Raw genomic sequence first — 18,088 nt, 5'->3', positions numbered from 1 at the left:
AGTAAACAACAGACCAATCCAGGGGGCAAACAATGACTTTGAAGCGATGTACTTCAACTCATGCCATTTACACTTGCAACATCTATTTCATGTTACTGTGATTTGATGTGCACCATTGAGAAAACCATGACAGTCACGATAAAACATTTGAAGTGTATCAGTAAGTGTGAAACTTTGTGCTATAAACACAGATGATTCTCGTAACTAAAAAATTTTTCAGTCAATATTGGGCATTGAGATGGTACACCATAAAGCTGAAATGAGATAGGCTAGAAAGCTATGACATAATATAAACAATTTTGAGAGTGATCTGATTTCAGTTAGGATCCACCGAAATGGGTGGTGGATACTGCTGCCTTCGCTCCTTGATATTTTTAAATATGTCACACATTTTACCATGTTTAAAATTTCAGAAGCACAATGTGAAGGCTTACAGTATCTGGAAATAGTGCAAAATATGCAAGGAGAATTGTGTGTTCTTTAGTAAAAGTGGAAAGGTATTGAAATAATAATGAATTATTGAACTGATTCATAGATCAGATTCATATGATTTTAAAGCAGAACTAGGCAAACAATTTACCATTCTTTTAAATCACTAAGATGACAGAAACCCATTACAATTTTTTGAAAAGCAAAACAAACAACAGTTACTCTTCCCCTACTAATCTCTCTGACGTGTATTGCTAGATAGAGTAATTGGTTTGAAAGAAACTATGCTAGTATCCTAGGACTCTCAGAAGCTGGCTGAGATGAATTTTCATGGGGTATAAAACAGTTTTTCACTCGCAAGTTTCAATCTGTCAACTATAATATATTAAAAATCAAAAGTTTAACGACAAATTCCTCTTTTAATGTGATTCATAAACGATGGATACCAAAGTAACCATAAGCAAAATTCATCATTTGCATTGGTAACAATTGCAATCACATTCCCCCAGCAGTGACACCATTGTCATGAGTTATTGGCTGTCCCCCTTAGTACTAAAAACAAAGTAGGTGTCGGGCTTAACAACCCAAACTGGATTGGTTTATAAGTACTTAGGCAAGGGGAGTAAGCTGATCTCTGGAAGAGGCAAGGACATTAATCTGAACTCTGTGGTATAAAAAGGACAAAGGCCAAAAAAAATGACAATAATAGCTGTACACAGTAGATGATTTCTGGAGTAGGTTAAGGGCAGCAGACTGATCTCTGGAATAGGAAAAGGAAATAATTCGAACTATGTGGTAGAAAAAGGACTATATGTTGACAGTAAGAATTGGACAATGGTAATAAGCTGATTTCTGAAGTTTGATAAGTTTCATAAAACATACTGAAATGCATACTGGGCATAGACTATATGTTACTGGAAGATGAACAATCATAAAACACTTTTTACCCAGAAATATATTACAGCATTTGGTACATCACCAAAGAGACAGTAACTGACAAAGAAATTTCCTAAGTGTGCAACATCTTACCTCATATACACAAAAGGGTGAGTATTCTTGGGGAGGTAGGCTTGATACACTGCATCTAAAGCTTTTCGTAGACTTGTAGAATCAACAAGGCGATCTGAAACATATCAAAGAAAACTTCAGCTAAGCTAAAATACATCACACAAATACAGTTGTTCTCAGATTAGAAATCAGTTAATGTCATTTATCCAAAGAATTCATACCCTTGAAAATTCTGGCTGGCATATTTCGGACTACACTTTCTCAGTAAAGTACAGATTCTAGAACTTTTGTCAGAGGGGTATGCAAAGTCTAGACTTCCAATTGTTCAGCTTTTGTTTTGTTAAACCTGTGGAACTGAGTATAAGCAAATATAAGCAAATATAAGTTGGTCGTCTGCACCAAAGTTACGAATTCTCAAACACAGAAAAAGGTGTTGGTGCTTTGTCATCAAACCTACTCAAGATGTGATGTGTACTGCCGACTTAAGTTTATATCGATGTTTGAGAATTAAACTATGAAGGTCTGTATAACGTTTTTGTTGTTTTTCCTAAATGTTAGTAAATGTTGCAGAATATTGAAAAATAGGGTGCTGTAAAGAAAGTAAAACACCTACAATATCACAGATATACAGTTACAGCTAGCAAGGAATCATAAAAAGATATGTCTATATATATATTCTTTTAAACAAAAACAAAAACAAAACAAAAAACTTTACATAGGAAAAAATCGAATTTTAGGAAAATATTTGACAAACGAATCCATGCCGAATCCCAACATGTGGGGGAATGGCTGCTGCTGATGTTTCAGTAATTTGTAAAGTGATGATTGTACTGTAAGTGTGTAAGTGTGCAATGATGTCATGTTTGAAACAGTTGTATGCACTCAGTAAATAAACTCCAAAACAGAATGTCAAGTTTCTTTTTTATGAAGCGTGAGTGAGTGAGTTTAGTTTTATGCCACAGTCAGCAATATTCCAGCTATATGGCGGCGGTCTGTAAATAATCTGGACCAGACAGTCCAGTGATCAACAACCTGAGCATTGATCTGCACATTTGGGAACCGATGACATGTGTCAACCAAGTCAACGAGCCTGACCACCTGATCCCATTAGTTACCTCTTATGACAAGCATAGTTACCTTTTATGGCAAGCATGGGTTGCTGAAGGCCTATTCGACCCCAGGACCTTCACAGGTCTATTTATAAAGAGTACATAATACATAACAAAAACAGGCTACAGACTGCAATCAATTGAAAGGTAGGTCATCATTCAGACTTGCAGTACATTTCTTACTGGCATGGACCTATATTAACAATTACGGAACATCATAGAAACACTTTTTTCTTTGAATTTTGGGGGACTTATGTACCCTCCTAGGCAGACAAAAATTTTACAATGCTTTAAACTACCACTAGTAATCTCAGTTGTTAATTTAATCTACCAATTATATAATACCTTTTGTCTGTTTACAAAATATGTAAGAAACTTTCAATCAAACAAATGAAAACTGACATGAATAAAAAGATTCTTTTTGTAAGAACTTTTGAAAAACTTATCCCTTGCCATGATCAATATCTAGAGAATGACTGCAATACAAAATGGAGGACCCTCATCCAGGGCTCCAGATAATTTTTCAACATGAGGAGTATGTACACCTTATTTTTTTCAATATAAGAGTACCGGGAAAAATTATGAGTACATTTAGAGTACTGAATCTATACATGGGGTATAAGATCTTACGTTTTTCCAGCTGTTTCACTTTCTACTGATGATGTCAACCGGCATTTGATAGCAATCCAGGCACTTCACAAGAAAACTTCGCATTTAATCCGAGGTAACTGTTAATATCCGAAATAAAGACCATTTTTTTATATTGTTGCCTTGTTTTTTTTTACGTATATTCTCTGCAAATAAATTTGAAATGGCCACCGATCCAGATATACAAATTACATGCCAGCTGACATGGTAAACAGACATGAGAATGACAAATTGTAAAAAAACACTGAAACATCAAGCCGGGGTCAAGCGGAGGCGCTCTTTCCAGACGGTAGGTCAGTAAACAATAACGCAATACTCTCTGAGATAAATACATCCGTAGATGATTCTAAGATCATACACCATTGTTGTGGTGTGTATCTGCTAAATTTTCCAATTTTTTTCCTACTGTATCATGCATATTTTGTATCTGTACATACGCTGATACAGCCCTTATCTGGAGCCCTGCTCATCTTTTAATAATTACTTATGCAGGTATCTCTAGTGGCCAATATGGCATCACCTTAATATGACCTCTTCAAAAGTGGACTGATAGGCCAGGTGGGTGCCACCAATAGTTGACTGTTTGAACAGACACACATTAACACTGACAGCTCACCTAAAGATGTACATTTATAAATGATTTCATTCTTGTGACTAGTCAGATCTGGAATGCTTTTCAAAAGACAAGATAAAACATATACATCACAGAAATGTAATCACAAACATCTTGCATCAAAGACAATGAAAGAAATAGTGATGTTCACATGGATTACCCAACATGGAGGATGATTATAAATAACCACACTCTCATGATTGCAACTTAAGCTGCTTGAGACAATAGGTAGTGTCTTAAGGTGTTTAATATGCATGAAAAGTACAGTAAAACTGAGGTATTGGATGTTCATATACTTGATTTGCAATTTCTCACATCTAGAGATTGTGAAGCTGTTGCTGTGAAATGAGTAAAATTAAACTCCCTCACTCACAACTTCTGATGATAAACTGTTCCACAAATGAATCATAAATGGGAAAAATGACTCATGAGAAATATTTTTTCTAGTTTTTTGGCAAGGAAATATTGCTCACATTTCTTATATTACAATGGCTTCTACAGTCTACACACTCAAGAAATATTTCTTGAAGGTAAGCTGAACTTTCTTTCTTCCGAAGATAATATTCTTCTATGTTCTGACAGTGTTACAAATGAACAACAATACAAAAGAAAACTTACCTGCTAAGGGATTTTGCTACCTAGCTGTGAAACAGGTAGCAAGTACTTGCGAAAAAATGTTAATTTCGAACACTGGTTAATCTTAACTAGGTAGAGAGAGTGGGTGAGTGAGTGAGTGTGAAGTTTTACGTCACACTTAGCAATTTAGTGGTATTAACAATGCTATTCTAGGATAATTAAGTCATAACTTACATGGCCTTGAGATGAAACATTATTTCACTAAAGATTATTAATTAATTTTTGGTTTATGAGACAGAATGTGAAAAGTTTGACATATAGTTGATGGTGAACATTACAAGTCAAATTTCTTTGAGAGTAGTGAAAATGTAACTTTTCTCACATTCAGAAATCTCGATTTCCACAAAAGTTGATTACCAATCATTGTATCCAGATATTTATATTCTTCTACTGTATCTACTGTTATTCAATAGACAATGGTTTTATTTTGTCCTTTTTGCATCAGAAGTCAATTGTCATTTCCTTTGATTTCATGTCAATCATACACATACTCTGCAGTTCCCATGCTACCATCTCCCAAAACTCCACTAATCTCTTATCCTCCTCTCATATTTGTGCACTGATTAAAATATATTATGTTTGTATATCATCAAACAATACATAAATAGACATTGATGTCTTTTGTAACAATATCTTGATTAAAATCACTATTTCTGTATATACAAAAAGATAATTGAGATGAAAACATGATATACTGAAGATCAGATTGCACATTTGATTTAGTCTCAGTAGTTGGATGCCTGAATCCAAAGCTTTTGACACTAGTCTTATTTAAGTACTACAACTTGTATGTAACATCACACATGCCCATGGTAACATCAAGTTATGGCTCAGTCCCAGTACACATGCCCATGGTAACATCAAGTTACGGCTCAGTCCCAGTATACATGCCCATGGTAACATCAAGTTATGGCTCAGTCCCAGTACACATGCCCATGGTAACATCAAGTTATGGCCCAGTCCCTGAGTACACATGCCCATGGTAACATCAAGTTATGGCTCAGTCCCAGTACACATGCCCATGGCAACATCAAGTTATGGCTCAGTCCCTGAGTACACATGCCCATGGTAACATCAAGTTACGGCTCAGTCCCAGTACACATGCCCATGGTAACATCAAGTTATGGCTCAGTCCCAGTACACATGCCCATGGCAACATCAAGTTATGGCTCAGTCCCTGAGTACACATGCCCATGGTAACATCAAGTTATGGCTCAGTCTCAGTACACATGCCCATGGTAACATCAAGTTATGGCTCAGTCCCTGAGTACACATGCCCATGGTAACATCAAGTTATGGCTCAGTCTCAGTACACATGCCCATGGTAACATCAAGTTATGGCTCAGTCCCTGAGTACACATGCCCATGGTAACATCAAGTTATGGCTCAGTCCCAGTACACATGCCCATGGTAACATCAAGTTATGGCTCAGTCTCAGTACACATGCCCATGGTAACATCAAGTTATGGCTCAGTCCCTGAGTACACATGCCCATGGTAACATCAAGTTATGGCTCAGTCTCAGTACACATGCCCATGGTAACATCAAGTTATGGCCCAGTCCCTGAGTACACATGCCCATGGTAACATCAAGTTATGGCTCAGTCCCTGAGTACACATGCCCATGGTAACATCAAGTTATGGCTCAGTCTCAGTACACATGCCCATGGTAACATCAAGTTATGGCTCAGTCCCTGAGTACACATGCCCATGGTAACATCAAGTTATGGCTCAGTCCCAGTACACATGCCCATGGTAACATCAAGTTATGGCTCAGTCCCAGTACACATGCCCATGGTAACATCAAGTTATGGCTCAGTCCCTGAGTACACATGCCCATGGTAACATCAAGTTATGGCTCAGTCTCAGTACACATGCCCATGGTAACATCAAGTTATGGCTCAGTCCCTGAGTACACATGCCCATGGTAACATCAAGTTATGGCTCAGTCCCAGTACACATGCCCATGGTAACATCAAGTTATGGCTCAGTCTCAGTACACATGCCCATGGTAACATCAAGTTATGGCTCAGTCCCAGTACACATGCCCATGGTAACATCAAGTTATGGCTCAGTCCCAGTACACATGCCCATGGTAACATCAAGTTATGGCTCAGTCCCAGTACACATGCCCATGGTAACATCAAGTTATGGCTCAGTCTCAGTACACATGCCCATGGTAACATCAAGTTATGGCCCAGTCCCTGAGTACACATGCCCATGGTAACATCAAGTTATGGCCCAGTCCCTGAGTACACATGCCCATGGTAACATCAAGTTATGGCTCAGTCCCAGTATACATGTCATTGGTAACACCAAGTTATGGCTCAGTCCCAGTACACATGCCCATGGTAACATCAAGTTATGGCTCAGTCCCAGTACACATGCCCATGGCAACATCAAGTTATGGCTCAGTCCCAGTATACATGCCCATGGTAACATCAAGTTACTGTCCCAGTACACATGCCCATGGTAACAACATCAAGTCATATCACATCTGTCTTGACGTCTGACGTTATATGACAGACAGACAGACAGGCATGTCTCTATATCACTCACTCCAGCTTTCTCAACACATTAAGTCAAGACTAAAGTGTCCAGAGCTCAGTTACATAATTGATTACAAATCTAGGAGTACAAAAAAAGAATCACTTAAAACCCAATAGGTCTATGATACCCTGTGTACTTAGTCAATTAACTAATTGGTTTGCCTATGATTCATCATGGCTCCCAATCTCTACAGCAGCATTAGTAAATGGTAGTTGATACCCATATAAATTACATATACTGTTATAGCAGTAGCCACTGTCCAGAGTTTACGCTAACAGTCATATGACGTCCATGTTGGGTATTTAAAAATGGCTGAAAATCATTTGGTAATAACAGCTTTTAGTCGATTGAGAAGCACTTATACATGTATTTATAAATGTAGGAGAGTTATTAAGGATAAGAAACTCTGTGTAAAAGTACTCAATTCTTTTAACTAGTGGGAGTATACAACATACTAGTTACTCCTCAAAACATGCAATTACTCATACATAAACAGACATGGGAGTAAATACCCAATTGCTTGAAAAATTATCTGGAGCTCTGAGTGTCACAGTAATCTGAACAATTGTTCTTCTGAAATTTTGCCTTTTTTCAGTCAATATGCATCTTGAACAGTTCCTTGTACTTGTCTGGACAATGTTACAGTGGCTCCTTTACGTAACCTTGTAGACAATGGGATGTCAGGACAGAGACAATCACGTGGAAATTTAATCTCAATAGCAACCATGTACTCCTAGGCCAATGAAGAGAACATTAACATCAGGTAATATGACACATCGGCCTTATCACCCATATTGCATATCTTGATGTTGAACACCTGTGCTTGTCGCCATCCATCAGATCACATGGTTAATACTCAAGTAGTTGATCTGCAAACATGTGGACAGTGTTTCAACAGTGGGACAAACTTTGTTTGTTTGGAGGAACCTGATACATTCTCTGGCCAGTTCCATATCAACAAGAAGTTTTGGTGGGTTGAAGTGTTTTACTAATTACTGGACAACACTGTTACTGCTCCCAAGACATCCTAAAAGATAGGGATATTTCAAGCATTTGGCTTAGGACTGAGAGGGAAAACATTTGTTTCATAAAGCAAGGTAAACTAAGGGAATGCAAGAAATGCTTTCAAAATGCTCTTTCACAATATTTGATAATGGTTCATGTTGCAGATTCAAAACTCATATATAATCATTTACACCAATCTGACCTAATATAGCATATGAGTAATCATACTGATTACTAATAAGATACTGAAAACATTACAGAAAATTCATGTTAGAGACACTTCTAAGAAACAACATATACTGTGACCCAGACTGAGTGACAGCATTCATGTGATGCTCCAGCAGTGTATGGCAAGGACCATCTCAAAATATCAAGAGTCAGTATCACTGGTGGTCAAGGACTCAAGAAGATTTACAACAGGTGCATTTCAGCTGCTGTTCATGCCATTATTCGTCCTTGATTTTGAGAACACAGTCTTCAGCCACACTTTTGGAGTAATTCTCGCAAAAGAAGCATGCACAAGCTCTTTAATTTCTGAAAGCTTGAATGTGACATTATTGCAAACAATAAACTTCTTACAGTTACCCCAGATGACCTCAATGGGTTCACAGTGCAGTACAGGTGTACATAAAACGATGTGGCCTTGTTTTGCACCTAGTTCATCAGTGAAGTGCTGGATTGGCCTTTTGTGCTGTTGGATTTTACCCATGAATCATTGTTCCTGATTGCCTGTAAAGCATGTGACAGGAAACGAGAAAATCCTGCAACTGTCTCAGCCATGAGATTGCTCATGGAGGGTGTGATGGGACCAGGGACATACAGGTTATGGTAACTGGCGTTATCCAAACTGATAACGCTTGGTTCGTCCAGCAGTGTTAAAAGTTGATTTTTGAAAACATCCAAAAATACCTGCCCATTCATTTCACTATGGTAATCACATCTGATCAGTTAAGTGATTTTTATTACATCAGGTTTCATCAAGGTATATAATTTGAAACCCCAAATTGTGGTATTCTTCGACTGTTCTGAGGTGATCACATGGACTTGCGGATTGACTACTTTTCTCAAAGCACAGCTAACCTTTGGTGTACCTGAACCCTATTTCTACCACAGCTACAATAACTGCAGTTTTCGAGACATTTACTGTATCTTTCGTATTTATTGTATCTTTGATCTTCTCTTCTCTTTTACCATATGTCAGTGGGGTTTTGCCTTCATACAGGTTAGAAACTGCATGGCGCATGACATCCTTATCAGAGCTATCCAGTTTGTGTTTGTTACCTGGTTTTGATTTTAACACCATCCCGGAGGTAAGAGATTTGTTGACAACTTTGTACATCTAACTGTATGTCAGATTAAGGGTTTTACACATTTTATAGTAAACTGTGTCCTGTCTGACAAGAGGTTTTCCCTTTCGTTTCTCCAGCATGAAATACTGGTATAAATATGAAATTAATTGTTCTGCAGATATATCAAGTCACATGTTGCCAGTTCATGCTCATACACGAAGTGAAATGTCCATGGGCTGCAAGATGATCTCTGTGGTTTAACTTAAGACTTTTTAACAATTATTATGAACATAACAGTGTGAGTTCCATCTTTTTCCAAGATGTTTAAAAAATCCCCTAAACGTTTTGCTATCATATATGTAATCTAGCAAGTGGAGGCTATACATCAATAATTATAGTCTGTATTTCAAAGCCACAGTTTGTACTTGTACAGTATATTTATGAACATTGTTAGACCAAATTTCATCCTGTGAAGGCACCCCTCCAGTGTATTTTTTCCTCTGAGCTTAAATATGCAACTGGGCAGAGCCATACATGTATCATGTATGTACTTTTATGTTGTGTCAAATTCATTATATTGATATTGAAGCCAAAAGGCATTTTCCAAGAATCTCCAGAATTACATTAAACCTAGTTACACTCCAATACTATGACATTGTTACACAAGTCATTGACAAAACAAACAAATCTGTAAAGTTTTCGAAGTTGCACAGCAGGGATTCACCTTGAGTCCTGTACCTGAGGGTTCCTGGGGTCCAGGGCAATAAAATGGGGGGCCCCAACACTTTGATATTATGATAAATACAGTTACTGTAGTGTGTATCATGATCGTCACATTAAATTATGAAATTATGAAATTATTAAATTTCATAAAATTTATTATTTAAATTACAAATGATACTATTTCCCAGCTTGCAGCAAATTAAGTGGTAACTTATTGTTACTTAAGTGGAATTTTTACAAAAAGTATTAGATTTCATCTGAGTTCCTGAGTCTGTGCTTAAAAATTTTGTTGCATCCATTGTCAATTTTTATAGGATGCAAGAATTGGTGTCCTGTAAATCCCTGACCAGAGGGAGACCTTCAGGTAACATCAAACTTCAGAAGACAGTGACAGAGACCTTCAATATGTTTACCATACACGCGGTTTATCAATGGTACCCAAAGTTCAGGAGGTCAAATGTGCACCATCAGGCCCAAACAGGATACGTTATTTACAGTTTATGTTGGTTTGCCTTCAGCACATACTGATCATAAGGTCAGAGTTTTATGACGGCTTGGAATGTTCAGCTGATACCAAACACCAACCTCCATAACAGAGCTATGTTCACCACTCTCTACATATATGACATGTCTACAGATCTGAAAGCTAAGTCAAGATTTTCCCATAAAACCTATGGTATTTTTTAGCTAATGTAAACAGAATTAGGATTCAATACGCCAGTCCAGATGAGACAGCTTTGAACACCTGACAAGCCTACATGTCAATATCTGTGATCACTGCTGCTGTGATTGGTCAGATCCCAGCCTAGCAGCTGACACCACCACATCGGAATGTTCTGTAAGTCCAAAGCTGATATTCAGTGCTACAGTAATGTCTCACAACACATGTGTCTGTATACTCCACTTTTCAAGACAACACATGACACAATAACGAACTCAAAGTCATTCAATGATATTTGACAGAATTGTAATGTTTTTGTTTCTCAATAGATTAAGGCCTAGTCTCCGAATATATATAATTTTGATACAAGCAAACCCATTTTAATTAAAAAGGAGCCTCAGGGAGACCGTAGATTCAGAACCTGAGGAAATCTAGACTTGCTTCATTGAAGGCTTTAGCACTGCAAGAGAAGGTTGTTATTCCAAGCAACCAATAAAGAGATGTGTCTAAAGATGCCGTCATACTACAGAGGCCATGTCCACAGGCTCAGGGAGACTGACAGTTGAGATGGCTGATGGAATGCATGAAACACTGTCACTGTGGAGTTCTGAAGAATATCATCATCTTGTATATAGAACAAGTAAGACTGTTGTTCTTGTGAGTGTGACACGTCTCAGTGTCACTGTATGATGAGTCTTAAGTACTTTAATGTTAATTCTAAGCCTCAAGCAGATTCAAGCAAACCCAAACAAAGCATATGACACAGGTCCTGTGAAATAGAAGCCAGAAGGACTTTTGATACTAAAACAAACTGATGATGAGCAGTTGTCTTCATCAGTAGATTGGCTGGGAAAGGAGATTATTGTCCCTGGGGGGAACATGGTTATATTTGAAAATACCATGGTCCATCTTGATAAAGTAGCCTTATAGCCTAATGTACCGAAAGTTAGCCAAGCAGGTATTTGTGTAGCTCAATGGAAACATTGCCTTTGGAAAAAAGAGGGTTGGGAGACACAGAACATGAGGTCATTATAACACATTTCATAAATGATGTGAAAACAACAAGATGTTGATGAAGTGGATGGTGATTTCAATGACTCCCTGGCGGTTGTTCTAAGGTACCAGTATATTACTGGTAGTTCTTAAAGGGCACTGAAAGATGGTCATCATGGTCTCATGGGATCAATAAACACACAATATTTCCCTAATTTTCAAAGAAAATAATTTCTGACTTTTAACCCCTACCTTCCTGGACATACATCACACAGAACATAATGTAAAATATGTGACGGAACAGAGGCAGCTAGCAACTAGCCTGTTGTCTTTCTAAACTGGACTGTGCCTGAGACAAATCCTCGTGGGAAGACACACTGAAATGAAAAATGGGCCAGAACACAGAGATTATTTTCTTGCAGTGGAAGAGAAACAAGTGTAGAAGTGAGCACAGCACACATAATCCCGCTTCTCACTTTGGAACATGGAAATATTGATATATACTCTTTAAAAAAGCAGTGGTATTACATTGCTTTTATTTACGATTAAAAATATTTTGGAGATTTATTAGAGTCAATCAATGTTGATATATAACTGAATGTTTTGATAGTGCATCACCATTTGCACTTCCTTACAACCACAGCTATTTGGACTGTACTCGCTGTTGAAAGATGATTGGTGAATGGCATGTAATTTGCACATGTACAAAAACGACAAGAAACAAACACTAACAAATGTGTGATGTGAGATGTGTCAAAGTTAATATTCTAAGTGATTTCTTGACCTTCTTGAAAAACGTCAAAATAAAAAATAGGACCCCTTGCACGTGTATGCGACTCCACGTTGTACACGTGCATTGTGCAAGCACACGTGCGTTGCGTTTAGGGGTGATAACAGAGGGAAATGGTGGTGCGTTCATGAGATGTCTGTCCTTGAAACGTTTGTTAACATCAAAACTGAAAGTTCAGGTTCCTCTACTTTTTTTGAAGAGTATACAATTTGGCAAGGATCAGCAGTTCAGTTAACTTTCTCCTTGACTGTACTAAACTTCATATACATGTTAGATAATTGTCTTGATATGTACAAATTTATTTGCATATATGAAATGAAAAAAAGTGAGTATTTAGAATCAATAAGAACTATATTTGTACTTATGACATGAACAAAACTACCCATGTAGATACAGAAAATAAATCACATTTTGATAACATCAAGGAAATAGCTAATCTAGATACTGAGAATAAACCACATATTGGTACATATGATATGAAGAAACACCATGAAAAGTGAAAAGTTAACACAACACTTTGAATAATCACATTTTGCGGATAAATAGCATGTGGCATATATGTGTGTCATGGTTTACTTGTGTTTTAAGTTTGGTGAACTGTGAATATATAGTTCCAGTGGTATGCTGTGGCCAGGTAAACATCAAACACATTTTGCACCAAGTCGTGTTTCCATGAACCCAACAAAAACCAAAATTCTGAAACTTCAAAACAGCAAAAGGCAAAAACTTTAAGAGATGCGCTGCAGGGAAAAAAATCATCAAACACATTTGGCACTAAGTCATGTTTCCATGGAAACAGCAAAAACCAAAATTCTGAAAAACTTCAAAATAGGAAAAGGCACATCTATGCCTAATGATTAACATGTGTGCGATGTTTGGTGAACTTAACATGCAAACTTTAGGAGATATGCTCCGGAAAAGGTTTCAGGACTGACGAACAGAATGAACACTGTAAACACCAATGGAAACAAGGCATCACTTCTTCAGTTAGTCAGATATGGAATGTGGAAGACTGATTAGGGCTCCCTACTGTCAGTTTTAGCAACAGGTACCAGTATTTCTACTGAAATGTTTTGTGAACAAACAGCCATACTAACAAATATAGTCATTTTACACATTCAATAAAGTAACATGCATGAAATTTGTTATGCATGCATACATATTGTAAATCATGAAATTAATGGAAGCATTTTGATATTCCAAAAATTGTGTCTGTACTCTTCTCGTATTACTATAACAAGCATTGTCACTAAGGTTCATAATCCCCTGCTGCATACTATCAAATCAAACTCAAAAAGAAATGAAAGTGAAAGTCGTAGTTTAAGATGAAGTAAAATGGCAACAGAAAACATTACTTTCAAATTCTCTTGATATCTTGCACCGTAGTTGTTCAAACAAACATATTTTGGAGAGTCACTTAGACCTTGACCAGTGGATGAAACTCCTAAAAAAACAGCTGCAGTGACCTTGGAACTTAACTGAATTTCACCCAAATTGACTGGGCCCTGCACCTTCCCAAGAATAGGCTTGGTGTTGATTATGAAGATAATCCAGTGAACGGTTCTTGAGATATCCTGCTGACAAGCTTAACATGCAGCTTACATGTTGAAATCTTCAAAGTGTCGCCGCAACTTTGAAAGTCAACAAATAATTACGACCTTGAAAGTCAATGAATAATTAACTGATAATGAGACATTTTATAGTTACCATGTCTACTTTTGACAAATGAAGACAGAAAACGTAAAAATCATGTCAGTGTTTGCTTTCTTCAGGTTGGCATTCATCATAAGAATAAAGAATATGACAACAATTTAGACATCTCTCATAAAAGTAATTACAAATGAGCACAAATTTGCATGGCACTAACTGATATCCATTGAACCTACTGAAAGGCAAATCACCCTACCTCAAAGTGTTGACCCTACACATTTCACTGATACAGGTCACTTCCTCGCTACAGGTATCTCAGGTCACATGTAGATATCACTCAAGGTCACTCAAGCACGCTAGCCAGCAAGACCAGTTATGGCCATGGAAAGCGAAATCTGGATCAAACCTCCTCAATCAGATTTCGCAGGAATGGTCAATCTACGTTGAATACAGATCTTCACATTCCCTAGGCTCTCAATACAGGAGAAAAACAAAGAAATGTGAGTTGTTGTCTGATATCGAAGTCATGGTAGAAATTTGATAAATATATAACAATAAATGATTGAGTAACAGGCTGTTCACCAATAAGTCACATATAGGTGGAAGACTGAAGATGGATCAGGTCAGTGACATGATCTGTGTAGTCCATGACACCGATGATGTTGTTGACGAGGTTGTCCTTCAGTGACTGCAGGCGGGTGTCAATATTCCGGCATTTTCTCTTCCTGGGTGGGACTGTTCAATGTGCTCCGATCCACTGGATGCCGACTTCCATGTAGGAGTGTTCTTGCTGGAACAGTTTAACAATCTCAAAAACGTTCGGATGGCTCTTCCTGACAAGTTTGTTTATTCTGTGGTTCCATCCCTTGATGTTGGTGGTGGTTCGATGTCAAGGATTGCCAAAGTGGTTCCAAACTTCTGGTCCAAACTGGTGATGTTCCACCCATGTTGTCATAACATAGACCATGAATGCTCAGGCTTTAGGATCTGCAGAACTGTCAGTGATGGTATGAAGCCAGACTTCAACCTTGTCCAAGGGAACAAGAGGCAAGACAGCAACTCTCCTAACTAGTCATTGGACCTCTTCATCATCCTTGTACTGTTATTGTTAATTATCTTAATTGTTAAAAATAGCCTGATTTATTCATTTACAGTGTCTTTATAAGAAACAACTCCCATTCAGGTAGCTCTCTACTCAGCTTACTCAGGAAACAGGAAACTTCATCTCAGTTAAGAAGCTCTCAGATGTGTGCTAATCTGAAGTATGGGAATCCAATATTTTCATAGCATCCACTTTCACGGCACTTCTAGCTGAACTCTGGTTTTCGCTTTGCCGTGAATGGGGATTATTGAAATTTTGCTTTCCCAGGCTGACACCTCACCAACCATGCAGGATCATTTTGTGCTCTTTGCTCAGTTCTGAAGTGTTTCAATTCAGATTACGTTTAGAAATGTTGACAAGTTGTGAAAAGGCAAATCATGTGATCAAACATGACAGTGTAATCAAAACATCTTCAGCTCATTTCCATTCATTGCTTAACAAGCTCAATTCAGGTTATTTGGTAAATAATGTGTGAAAATAATAGAGGTGTGACGATACAGAAAATTCATGATACAATACATTTTGCGATATCTGGGACTGATACGTTTTGATTCAATGCACATAATGATATGCTATGTTTAGTTATTTTCTTTTAAAGTGTATGTTTTTAATTCAAGTAGCAGTGCAAATTTGACATAACCATCAATTTCTAGTGAAAATTAACAACTTTAAGGTATCACAATACATCAATACATTTATCGTCTGATTAAGCATTATGATTACAGATACTATGATATATCATCACAGATCTAGAAAATAAACATCAAACATTCAAGGTGTCACATTTCATCAACAAAGATTCCTGAGTGCACATTAATTTCGTGACACATTTTAGACTAGACCCATGCACTCACATTAAAGTTGTGACAACATTAATTTCATGATTTACAGGTATCTTCCCATTCTGACTACTCCCATTCTGACTACTAATTAAAACACACATATAATGGACCACCCATTCACTTAATAATGTACTGTACCCATATTCCCAGTTTGGAGATTACTCCTCTACAACCCAAACTAAGGTACTTTGAAAATTTAAAATACAGATTGATTGTTTTGGAAGTACCCAAGCTATGATAATCCTTCTACTCTGATCAAAGATATAGATACTCAGTCTTCATCCATACTTTCATTTGTTTTCAAAACTGGACATATTTGGAGATCACTCCTGTACAACACAAGCTAAGGTAATCCCTCTACTCTGATTAAAAAAATAAAATGTTTTAACTACCATATTTATCAACAAGTATATAAGACCCAGTTACACGTATTTTGTATTTAGCTATGGTTGGTGTTCAGAGAACAGAGTTAGTTACATCACAGAGAGGAGCCCGACAAGTGTTGCATGCTGGATTTCGGTACAACTTGAACAAGTTTGGAAATGTGTCTGACTACTGGAAATGTGTTGTTCCTAGGTGTAGAAGCAACTTGTCAACAACTGGAGAGTTCATCAGAGCAGTTACTGGCGAGCACAATCATGGGCCCGACAATTCAGCCACAGTTAGACTGCAGTTGATGCTGCTGCTGTTGCACAACCTCTGTCCAGTGTAAAGTCAGCATTGTATAGACACAGAGGAAGACAACTCCTGCATTGCCTGAACATCGTAGAGATGTCAACCTTGACGGAAGATGGATTACTACATCTGATGGTTGTCGTTTTCTTGATGTTGAAGACGGAGATGGTGACAAATTGCTGGTGTTTTCTACAGAAGAAGCACTCTCAACGTTACAGCAGTCTGATGTCCTCTTTATGGATGGAACTTTCTATTCGTGTCCAAGACTTTGGCATCAGTTGTACGTGATTCACTCTCTCACTGGCTATACTATGATTCCCTTAGCTTTCTGTCTCATGCCTGATCGTCAACGTGCTACCTACTGTAGACCTTTACATGCGCTGAAGGATGCTGTTCAACAAACAACTGGCAGACCTCTTCTACCTCTGACTATCCACGTAGACTTGAGTACCCTGTTCATAAGACTATCTCTGATGAATTCCCTAACACATCTGTTAAGAGGGTGTTACTTTCATTACACGCAGTGCTTGTGGCGCAAAATTCAGGACCTGGGGCTTGTGACGATGTACAAAGAGAATGATGACTTATCTGAGTTGTTTAGATCTGTGGTAGTCCTTCCTTTTTTACCTCCTGAACTTGTCCAAGACACCTGGCTTGAGGCCATGAACCAAGCACCAGACATCCAGGGATGTGAAGCATTCAAGGACTGCGTTGTGAGTGTCTGGCTTGATGATGATGCAAGTTTCCCCATTCCTGTGTGGAACCATTCAGAAACAGATGGTCCATGGACAAATAATCACCTCGAGGGTTTTCACCACTCCCTCAACCAGAGCATCAGACACAGTCACCCTAACATTTTTTAATTCATCCAGGCGATCAAGAGAATTGAGGCAAAGAGAATGTAAGAATTGCCCAGCTGGAGTATGGAGCACCTGCACCCTCAAGGAAAAGAATGTACAGAGATTTAGATGCTTGCATCCGTCGCTTGCAGGATCAGCTCCAGAGACAACAGAATAGCTATGTTTCGAACATAAGTACATTCAAAGTTTTGAAGAAAATGTGCTGACATATTTAGCTTTTAATTTTGGACTTATTGTTGATTTATTTCTCAAAAATTGAGATGCACCTCGTGGAAGTTACATTAAAAAGTAGGTTGTACTTTGTAATATTGGGCTGCACCAGTGATAGTAAGAAAGCGCTAAATTGAGCCCATCTTTCTGTAAAGTACATCCTATGACAGTAGAGAGGGCAGGTTGTCGTCAGGTCACATGGTACCTGAAGTATCAAGCTGCAGATGAGACATTTAACTTGGTGATGTATAGATTAAGAAATTAAGTCTTCATAACTGCCATACCATCATACTGAA

The 18,088-nt window shown here is 37.9% G+C and overlaps 1 protein-coding gene across 2 annotated transcripts in view; it reads right to left on the bottom strand.

Moving 5' to 3' along the window:
* Positions 1 to 18,088, bottom strand: part of LOC137256606 (DNA mismatch repair protein Mlh1-like) — a 222,554-nt gene that overhangs the window by 64,270 nt on the left and 140,196 nt on the right. For both annotated transcript variants that reach the window (XM_067794487.1, XM_067794486.1), the window contains exon 10: positions 1,459 to 1,552. In XM_067794487.1, the coding sequence (XP_067650588.1) occupies positions 1,459 to 1,552 (94 nt within the window). The remainder of the gene's footprint in view (positions 1 to 1,458; positions 1,553 to 18,088) is intronic.

This window comes from Haliotis asinina, chromosome 11 (assembly GCF_037392515.1).
Source record: "Haliotis asinina isolate JCU_RB_2024 chromosome 11, JCU_Hal_asi_v2, whole genome shotgun sequence".
Taxonomy (NCBI): domain Eukaryota; kingdom Metazoa; phylum Mollusca; class Gastropoda; order Lepetellida; family Haliotidae; genus Haliotis; species Haliotis asinina.
This window is presented reverse-complemented; position numbering and strand designations above follow the sequence as displayed.